At 36.8% G+C, this 11244-nt stretch overlaps 1 protein-coding gene across 1 annotated transcript in view; it reads left to right on the top strand.

Annotated features, from left to right (window-relative positions):
- The first annotated feature begins 5345 nt into the window (after positions 1-5345).
- The window catches only part of pde5ab (phosphodiesterase 5A, cGMP-specific, b), a 144245-nt gene continuing 138346 nt past the window's right edge, over positions 5346-11244 (top strand). The window contains exon 1 of the mRNA XM_032582677.1: positions 5346-5651. Within this exon, the coding sequence (XP_032438568.1) occupies positions 5647-5651 (5 nt within the window). The 5' untranslated portion in view covers positions 5346-5646. The remainder of the gene's footprint in view (positions 5652-11244) is intronic.

The following is an 11244-nucleotide window of genomic DNA, read 5'->3' as shown; positions in this document are numbered from 1 at the left end:
CATGAAAACTAGTAGGTTTCTGATCAAGTCAAAATAACTATCAAAATCACTGCTAGTAATTGGCAGATTATTTCATTTTAAATTCTTTAAATTTGTTTTAAATTCTTTTACTTTTCCCCTTCAGCTATTCCCATGCTGTTTTACTTCAGCACACTAAATTTCATCTGAATGTCCTGTGTCATGAACAGCTAGAACTGAAACTACTTTAAAAATATCTGTTTTCAGTTGGTTTTGATGTCCCCTTGTGATAAAGAACAATTAAAATGAATTACTTCATTTGAAACTGTGATGTTAAATACTTTGAGTAACTTTTAGATTCATTGTGAATAATGGAAAAAGTCCTTACATTATAAAAGGAAAGGGTCACTAGATGGGAGGAAAAAACTAATTAGGAAAAAATCTAGCAGAGGAAAGTCACAAAAGATGAGACATAAGGCCACTAAAGCATAGAATTGCCACATAAAGGTGGATGATTTAAATGCTAAACAGATAAAGGAAGATCTGTATGTGAGAGCATTCTCTTCTATGAAATGGAAATGAAGTGAGAATGAAAACAATGCTTTAATTAGACATTCAGTGAAATGTGAAATATTGGACCTTTTTCACTTCAACAGTAGCAGGTTTTATATTGAAACATCAAAACAGCAGAACAGAACAAAGTGACACGTAGTTTAAGGAAAAGGGGAGATCTAATGAGCTGCTTTTAGCGATGAAAGGAGACATAAAAGAAGCGTTCCTCTTTAACCAATGAAAGGAACAGTTTAGTGGTTTTATAAATACGAATCCCCCATCCAGGTTTTTGTTTAGATGCAAATCATCAAGTCTTTTAACAAATTAAATTTGATTTGATTTGAACAGTAAAGCCAGGATCCAATATACTAGTGAATACTGGGTCCTATTCTGATACCTTGTTGAAGTTAATCTAATGTTTTAGCTGGAAAACTGAGTTTTAAATTGCAGTAACAATAGCATCCAAGATTTCATCACACTTCAAAAACATAAAATCTTACCAAGTATTTTTATCTACTTTCTAATGCAAGTATCTCAGTACACTTGAAATAAGACAAAAGTAACTTACAAGGATCTTTTCAGCAAGTTTGTTTTTAGTCAAAAATTCCTTAATATTGATCAAAATTACTAGTTCCACTGGCAGATTATTTCACTTATAACAAGACATTTTTCCCATGTCTTGGGAAAAAGACATGGGAAAATTAGCCCTTTCGTCTTTGATTTCCAATTTTGACTTTCAATGATTCACTTCCCGCTAAAGAGCGCCGTGGCGACTAAATAAAAATCCACAGAAAAGCTGCACCGGGCCACATGGTTCAAAGCGTGGGAAAATAGTAGCGACTTATAGTTCGAAAAATACGGTTAGCTGAACATAATGAGAATTTCTGTCAGATTTATATTTCTAAACCCGTTTTGAATGTACAGGAAAAACATTTTTGAGATCACAATAATTAAACTTTGTTTATTGTATATCTTTTCAAACTGTTACAGATTATTTTAGCTGCTGTTGTAAATCAGTAAAGTTGTTCCTATACAGGTGAACACAAATCCTGTTCTTGTACTTGTTCTGCAGGAAGTGTCTGTTTACTCCTCAGACTTACTTTCTGTCTTTTCTCAGAGACTTCTGTTTAGTTGGTGGGGACAGGAAGAATGCTTCAACTTAGGTGGGCCAGCCTCACAGACCAGCTTTGCACTGTCATTGACTTCTACTGCCTCAGGCACAATAAAGCTGTCAGTGACAATAAAATCCAAAAGGTGTTGAAAAACTGTCCCCATCCTGGTCCTGGTGAAAGGCTCTTCTTCTGGAGAATCTCTATCTATACAAAAGTATATCAGAAAATTAAATAAGTTTGATCCAAAAACCTGCATGAACCCACCGTAAAAAGGAAAATAAATTAACAAATAACAAAGAAATCTGCAAGCCAATACATATCACAACCTCAAAGTCTGTAGGAGGTATATCGATAGACTTTTTCGATTTCTGTCATTTTGACTGACGACTTCAAAAAAATTCCATCACAATCTGTTGTTACTTGTCATTTAAAAAAAAAAGAAGACAAATTTAATTACATTAAATTTCCATTCAGGTTAGTTAATATTCAACAAGCTGAACAGAGAATCAACATTGTGGCATCATACATCAACCAGATGAATACCTGTAACTTCTTCTCCACTGTGACAACAACCCCTGACTGTGACCCCAGTACACATAAAGAGTGGAATTAAATGAATGCACATAATTATGAATGTTTCACCATACAGTGTCCTGACAAAGTCACTATTTACTTCTGGTCCACATGGACCTGGATTCTGTGGCCACTTGTATATAATCAAATGTCTGAATTTATGCTCTGATGCTGTATTGGAGACTGGACTTAACCAAAGTTTTGAAATCAGGAAACATTTCTCCAGTTGAAGTGATCAGAAGTCGGTAACACTCTGAATGAAGAGTTTTCTTATCCCTTCTGCTTGCTGACACTCTTAACCCCAGAAATCCCAAGGCATCCTGTCCATAACTCTTCAATGCGCTGTCAGCTCCTGGCTAATGAGTGATGTCTTAGTTCAGTGTTCATGTCAGAGATGATACTTAGATGGGAAGTTTTTATTGATTGATTGTGATACCTCCACAATGTACTCTGTGTGTAAAGTTAAAAATGTCTGCACGTCTACAGCAAGTAATAACTAACTCTAGTTATAGTTAGTTATTAGACATAACTAACTATATGGGTGTCTTCTACCCACCCATGTCTGTTAGATCTAGGCCTAGATTTCTGACCCAGCAGTTTTTACATTGCAGTGTCCTGACCTGTCTTCACTCATGTATGCTCCTGTTGACAGTTTTCATCCAGAGCAACAAGATCGACTTACAATGTATTTCAGTGCAGTTCTAGGTTTTTTCTACTGCTTCAAAAACTCAACACTTTGCTTTAAGCAATGCTCTTTGAAAAAGTTTTAGTTTAGCATTAGTAAATGTTCGATTATTTGGTTATTGAAAACATTATTCAATCTGACTGCACAGCTATTTGCATAATTTAAATCAGATTTGGAAAACAAACATGTCCTATTCTTTTTTATGGTTGTTCTGACATGGGAACATGAAGCAATGATTAGCAAGGATATTGAAAATAAATCAATTTCTTATATATTACCAAAAATACATAATTTTGGTAATAGAATAAAATAGATGCGATTCAGAAGTTTCTGTCTTACTGTGTCTCAACAAAAGTTGTTGTTTTATAAAAAAGAAAGATGGGAGCCTGAGATAAAATATCTGACTGGCATTTCCTTTCAGAGGTTCTTTGAATCCATGAACCCTCTGTGACCTTTTGAAGCAGGTGTTGTTTGCTGTGCTTTAATCTACTGCTATCAAAGACAGAGTACTGCAGGTGGTCACTCTCTGAACAAGCACACCTGCCAAATATACAAAAGCTGGAGTGGTTGTGTTTGAAACATGAAGTGTGCAAACACACAAACTCACTATCACTAAATTTTACTTCAAACAAAACAACATCCAAACACATGGATGTTATTTTAATAACAAAGCTAGTTATGATCATGTTCACCATTGGTCATTGGTATGTGTGTTTGTGTCAGTGTGTGAAGCTAGGCTAACCTCCAAGCAAACTAGCAGATGATGCCAAAAGGATGACAAACAAGATGGAGGCAACTTAGAATAAGACGATGGCTACTAAAGTGACAAAAAATGAACCTGATCTTGTGAAGTTAATGGAGTATTGAAGAATGTAGTTTTGTTGTATTGACTGCTTCATCCCTCCAGTCAAATGGTAATGCTGCACATAGCTATTGCCTTTCAGTCCACAGGTTGTCAGCCCAATCTCTTCAAAGGTAGAAAGTCAATAGAATAGGATTGTCCTATGTGACACTGTGTGGAATCTTCTGAAACACAACTGTTTATGATTTGCCACTAGAAATGGTAATAAATCCCCCATTTTGTAAAGGGAGGAGATAGAAATAGTTGTACCGCTATATAAATAGGCAGTAATTTCTGTAAATATAGGAGAAGTCTTCTTGTTTGTACTGTTGTGTGTGGTTTTTCCCTCTGCAGAGATATTTTATGAAACAATCAAGGACTGTAGACAGCTACTTTGAGATTTGCACTCTGGTTTAGGGACCAGAAGTTATTATCAGGAACTCGACTTGGGGATGAAACTATATGCTTGAGGATCAATTTCTTTACTTATTTTAATATTGCAGTTACAAGTATGTGTGAGTGTGTGTGGGGGGCTAAGCTAACAAACAGTCAGATGAAGTAACAGGGGCCCAAACTAGATCAATAAAAGTATACTTTGTACATGCAAAATGCATCCGACAAAATTTTCACTCACATCCAGCAAGACTGTGTCCCTCTTTCTTTCGGTGACTGAAAACTTGAATTCTCTGTTGTTTCCCTGTTGGGTCTAAAAAAGGGCACAGTATATTTGAGGACACTGATACATGAATGAGAGTTCAGGCGTCCTTTTTATTTAAAACCTTTTTCTTGAAACTTTCTTTTGTTCAGCTGCTTTTAAGTGATCAAATATTAGGTAATAACAAAATATAAGAAATTATTAATAATTATAATGTGCCCAAAGCACATAACATTCCCACAAATAACCTTACAGACCTGATGTACGACTTCTTGGAAAATTTTCTTGCCTGTCATCTATGGTACAGTGTGAGCTTTTAAGGCAAAAATTGAAAAATTTAAAATTTTCTCGAGTAGCGCATTGAATTCGACTGCCTCCACCACTAGAACACAGTTGGTTTGGAGGTTTGCTCTACATTCACCTGGAAGTGGAGCCGGCGTCATGTCAATTGACTATTTTTTATAGTTCAGTTTACACCAAATATACCTTTATATACATTAATACCTACAGTGGAAAACATCTTAGCACTACCAGATATGCTAACATCCATGGTTGTCCTCATCTCCACCTTTGAGGATACAGCCAATCAGCGCCAAACAAAATGCTTTGCAAACAGCAGCCAATAGCATGTCAAGTAGTATTGCGCCAAAGTACTTCAGTATCCCAAGCTGCATTTTCTTTCAGATATTTCAGATATAATCTATAAAAATTTCACAAATTGGCAAATAATCCTTAAATGTCTTGGGAGTTACATTCTACAGATAAATCTATGAATAAACAGGAGTCTACAGTTCTTGGTCATCCTGCAATTTCTAGGACTATTTGTATAGCTGCTCCCCTATATCGCAAAATAACAGATATTTTCTACAATTCATTGTTGTCTGTCACTAATTAGATTTGGTTTTTGAAGTACATTAGCTACCAAGATATCCCTGCTCCTGAGGAGAAGGGGAGGAGAGGGTCTCAGAGTGGACAGCCTCCCTGGAGGCCAGCAGTCTCCCAGCTACGGAGGAGAAGGAGGAGGAGAGATGAGGGAAAAGCACAGATTATTGAAGGGAACTGAGGTATAACCACAGAGACTGAGAGGCTCCCAGCATGAGACTGGTTCTAATAGTCATGCCACCTCTGCCTACCTGAAGCACATTTAAATTATTTAGAAAACCTTGTGAAGTTCCAGATAAAGAAGCAACTAAAGTGAGAGAAAACAGTGAGGAGACCTCTCAGGAGGAAAACTCCTTTGGTAGAGCCACGAGGACTTCTGTCCACTGCCATGGGGTGAGTATGATGCTGAACAGAACATGGAGGCAGCAGCTGGCTTCAGCAAACCACAATTGCATTTATAGAACTATGAGAGAGCCCCCTGTGTGTGCGTGTGTGTGTGTGGTTTAGGGAAAACGAGGAAAGGACACAGTTTTCAAGGAAGACGAACAGTTTGCATGAGAGACTTGTGGTGCTAAAGAGCACCAGAAGAAGTTATGTTAGAGCAGCTATGTTAGTGAAGTCTTTCTAACTTCATGATGGAAGAACTGGATCATTGCAGTGTAATCTTTTCTGGGCAAGACTTACTTATATTAGAGGATAAAACTGCTGCATCTCAACCATAGTTGCTAAACTCAACTTCAAGTTTCAGCAAACGTTCTGAGTAACTTTTCAATTCACTTGTCTCCATCCCATAGCTCCAGTTACTTCATGAGTATCAGATGTCTTTTTCTTATTTTTATTCTCCAAACATTTTCAAAAGAATGTATGTTTTTCTTTTTATTTCACAAAGGTGCTGTAATTAGATGATCTGTCACATAAAAAGCGTAGTAAAATAAATGTCAATAACCACATCCTGTCCAAAAGAGAAACAAAAATGCAAGAAGAATGCAGGTCATACAGGCCTGCATTTCATAGCAATACTTCCCACGAAGTCATGGGACATGTAGGCCAGGTTATAGAATTTGAAAAGCTAAGCCAGCAAATCATCACGTTTGCCCAGATTCCTCCCAGTTTAGAAGTAGTTTACATAGTGGACCACACTTTTGACTTTTGGATTTGAATGTTTTTTTTAAGTAGTGCTTTTTGCCTACTATTCCCTGTGCTTTCAGTTTCTTTCTCATGTCACATTCTCACTTACTCTCTTTCTCAAATAATTTTGTTCACAAACAGTAAACTCTGCTGTTCTTCACATATTTCCCTTGTGAGCTCAGGATTCTGAACACTGTTTTCCTTTTTTGCTTCTAAAACTCATCAGCTGTATTGGCTTTTTGGAGAGGTTGCCTCGGGCCATTCCAGCATGAGGATGAGTTTGCTGTGACTATATAAGGCCTCTGTATGCTCTGCTGCTAGGCCTGCAATTTGGTCTCTTTAATAGTGGAAATATGTCAAGAGGCCTTTTTGCTTTGTTTATAACCACATGGGATCAGAGATGTTTATCTACTGACTGTGTTTCAAAGGATGTGGAAATTGGATGAAAAAGAACACATTAGGCTGTTTTTAGTCTTGGTCTTGATGTGTGTAAGGTGAAGGAATTAAAGGTCTGAAGGCAAAAGAGGGAAACTAGAAGCAGTTTTTACTGCTAAGCCCTTCTTTTACTGCTAAGTTTTATTTTAAGCTGCCTTTCTTTGGACATCTTAATAGCTTTCTTGGGGTTCACTGCCAGGAGCACCTATCTGATATCATGCTCCTGTACAATGAATGGAGTGGTGCAGGACCCAGGTGGGGCAGGGGGCCGGCCGGCTGGCTGGCTGACCGGCCGGCCGGGGGCAGGGCTGGAAGAGCAGAAGAGTGATACTGAAGGGTTTCAAAGTGGGACTCAGGTCCCCTGCTGCTATTCTTTAATGGTCTTTAGAAGGAGAGAGTGAGTCGTGTTTACATTGGCATCAGGTGAAACGAACACAGCTATTATGATCACAACTGTTAGCTCTCTCAACATCTGGGGAACAATGTGTCAGCCTAACCAGTTGTTAGCCTCCTGTATTAATTCTCTCTTTGTCAGATCCTGAACAAAAGATTCCCATCTTGGTTTTTTGGTCCCTGGCTTGAACTCTTATTTTTCAAAGTATATTTGTTTTATTTTATAAAAGTTGCAGTATGTAGCTTTTATGAAAAATATATATTTTTTTACATATTTGCAACAATGAACACATTTTGGGGTGTTTGCCATAATAACAAGAATAAGGATAATTATGCAAGTTCCTGTGAATTACAGAACTTAAAAAAGTAAGTAAACATTTGAATTGTTAGAAAACAGTTACAATTAATACCATTTAAAAATCCATTAAAAAATGAATAGAGACACATTTTCACTAAATAGTGGACGTTGTAGCTGAAACGTGGAAATGCTCAACATAAGAAATGATTACAAGATTTATTTTTAAACTGCAACTTTGATGAAGAGCACTTTATTTGACATGGATATAAAGTCTTTCTATGGACATAATTACATTCTTGTATAATCCATAAAGCATTATATATTAGTTGTAAAACCCTGAACTCTAGCAGAGTTCAGGGTTTATACAGGAATCTCAGAGTTGAATTTATTACTTTTTACTACCTTTTTTACTACCTCTACAATATTTTTACTACCAACACAAAATCGAGCCAATTTCGTGCCGATTTCCTCAATTTTGGGAGATCGGTTGATATTTACGTGAAGACGATCTCATCCTCTGATCTTTCTACTTCAGCCAAAGTCTATAAATCAGCCACTTTCCTCTTCTGCTCTGCAGTGAGAGGTTTGACTAAAGCTTGTAGTATCAATAGTGACCCCACTGCTACCAACTCAGTGACTTTCTTCCTATATTTAGCGACATTTCAATAAGTAAAATGGCACTGGCTAAAATCGAAATCGGCAGGTCAAACGTTTTATAGATTGATAATCTATGATCTGATAGAAAGCTGCAATCAGTTCACTGACCCATGTAAGATGACGGCTCATATAAGACAAAACTTTATCCCACTTACTTGAAGGTCTAACTGTGACTTTAACTTGACCAAAACCCAGGGGCGCAACTACATACTTTCTGAGGTCTATGCAAACATGTTACCCCCCCACCCCCCCTTTCCCCAGGTTTAATATGTCCATACAGGTCTCCCTTATTTGTGCAGTTATAAAATATAATAATTAAATTCAAGCCATCATGGTATTTAGTTTTTTTTGTTGCCTCCCTAATGTTATTATTCCTTCCTGATGTCATCACTTGTCTCCTCTATCACTGACCTCACGTCTGTCTTCTTCACCCCTCGTCTTTGGTGTTCTCCACTAAGTCATATGGTCAAAAAAGCATTATGTATTAGTTGTACAAAATTACAGATCTTAATACAATTTTTAAAAATAACGTTTAAAAAATAATGCTTGGGATTAAGTAGCTATTCCCTCATTTCCACCTAATATTAGACCAACTTGTTGCTTTCCCCTGTCTGTCCTGATTCTTCCTCTGTCATCTTCTTTTCTGTTTCTCCATCCTCACAGCTGAATGACATTAATTTTGTGTTAAGTAGGTTTAAAAATACAGCAGTCAAACCACAATAGAAATGAAACTTTAATTTAAATGATCTGCTTGTTGGATAACAGTTACTGACTCATGAGATACATCACAACACCACTGTAGAAATATTGAGTAAAGACATTTAAACTCAAGTGTCCCCCTGCCAGGTCCTAGAACAAGGGTCACCAACCTTTTTGAGTCTAAGGGCTGTAGGGACACTGAGGACTAATTGGTTTGATACACACATAAACTTATACAATTCATCTTTAATTAAAGTATCAATAATAATATATGTACATATATGTGAATAAATTGCAACCTAGAAAGCAATTAAAAAGGAATGAAACAAAAAATAGGCCAATATTTTATCATTTAACATATAAGTGAGCCAAAGAGCCACTTCCACCAGACTCTAGAACAGCCTATGGGCTGCAGGTCTGAGGCATTTTGTTAGCATGTTTTCCTTCATTCTTATAGCTTGTTAGGAAGTCAGGTTATCCAAACTGGCAACCCACATAAATAAAATAATAGTGAAATAATATTGACCTCAAAACACTCTATTTATAAAATATATCAACATTTTTCCTACATAGAAAGTCCTAACAAAGTAATGTAGAAAATATTTCTCTTCACAATATTTATTTATTTACCAATAATCTATCAGTATAATTTGTTCTTTAAATTGCCATTTATATTTTTCAGTCTCAGGAGATGATTGAGGGATGAAGAGACTCTGATGTCTGGTTCTTTAGGTTCTGACGGGTCTGCAGTGTTCCTCTTCTGACCCATTCTGTCTGATATACAGACAGAATGGGTCTGTCGGTGTGTCAGTGTCACTGAATGTCACCGATACATTTTCTTTTTAAATCGCTCCTATTTAACTTCACTGAAATTGTTCAGTCTGGAAAGTGTGTCTTCCTCCTCACGTCTGTATTTTTGCCAGAGGTTTTACTTCTAAGGACGGTGAAGAATCGGTGGACTTTTTTTTTTCAATATATTTTGTTTGTAAGTTTGTTGTGTCTCTTTTTTGACACAACAAACGTACAAACAAACTTAACATTGTAAACATGTACTTATACACACTTACATTCACTCACACACTCACCATTCAAACCTGCATTTGTTTAGTTCCAAAAATATACAAAACCCTTTAGATTAAGACAGAGAAAAATAACAAGACAATATATGAACAGAAATTGTATCCAAGACATCCATTAATAAGCTCCGCCTTCAGTCCATATGACTCCCAGAGGTTCTCAAAGTCCCGTTGTTTACAATGTTGGCAATGTATGTTAGTTTTTCCAGTCCGAGCAAATTTGCAATTTCTTTCTTCCAGAGGCCCAGGGAGGGGGCGTCCATGCTCCTCCAGCACAATGCAATAGATCTTCTGGCTTGAAGAAGTCCATAGTCTGTCAATTTAGTTTTAGTGTGTGATTGTTTAAATTCCACTGGGTATATTCCTAGAACCCAGATTTTAACCTCTAATGGGACTTTAACCTTAAACAATTCAGATAGACACCTAATAACATCCTTCCAAAACTTCTGGATTTTAAGACATTCCCACAAACAATGAAGAAGAGTTCCTTTTTCAAATAAACATTTAGTGCAAGTATCTGGAATATCACAGGACATATGATGAAGCCTAACTGGTGTTTTATAGGTTCTCATTAGCCATTTATATTGCAGAAGTTTAAAACGTGTTTAACACTAAACACATTTATTGTTAAACGTGTTTATTGTTTGTTTTTGTCCTTTTAAGCAAGCCTGATTCCAGTCTTCCTCATCTATATCTTCAAGAGAATCTCTTCTCTAAGCGTCTAACTTGTCAATTGTTGAGTCCTTAGAGCAGGGGTGTCGAACTCCAGTCCTCAAGGGCCGGTGTCCTGCAACTTTTACATGTGCCTCTGCTGCACCACACCTGAATAGAATAATTAGGTCATTAAGGCTCTGGAGAACTGATCTACACAAGGAGGAGGTAATTAAGCCATTTCATTTCAGTGTTTTGTACCTGTGGCACATCTAAAGACTGCAGGACAGCGGCCCTTGAGGACTGGAGTTTGACACCTGTGCCTTAGAGGAAAGCATCAACAAATTATAGAACACAGAAAGAAAACCTTTAACTTTTAAGTCAACACAGACCTCTTCTATTTTTGTTAAGGGTGGAATGTCAACTATTCGTTTCAGTTTTGATGACATAGTTTTTCAATTGTTTAAAAAAATGTTTTGGGGGGTATTAAATACTTCTTACATAACTGATCGAAAGTAAGCAACATGCCATCAGCATATAGATCTTTAATTTTCTGAATGCCTTTGGTTTTCCATAGTTTAAATCCTCCATCATTTTTTCCTGGGGTGAACCTTTCATTACCCCAAATAGGGGTAAATTGTGATAGCTC

Source organism: Xiphophorus hellerii, chromosome 14 (assembly GCF_003331165.1).
Source record: "Xiphophorus hellerii strain 12219 chromosome 14, Xiphophorus_hellerii-4.1, whole genome shotgun sequence".
NCBI classification, from domain to species: domain Eukaryota; kingdom Metazoa; phylum Chordata; class Actinopteri; order Cyprinodontiformes; family Poeciliidae; genus Xiphophorus; species Xiphophorus hellerii.
Note: the sequence above shows the minus strand (reverse complement) of the source record. Positions and strands in the feature narration are given on the sequence as shown.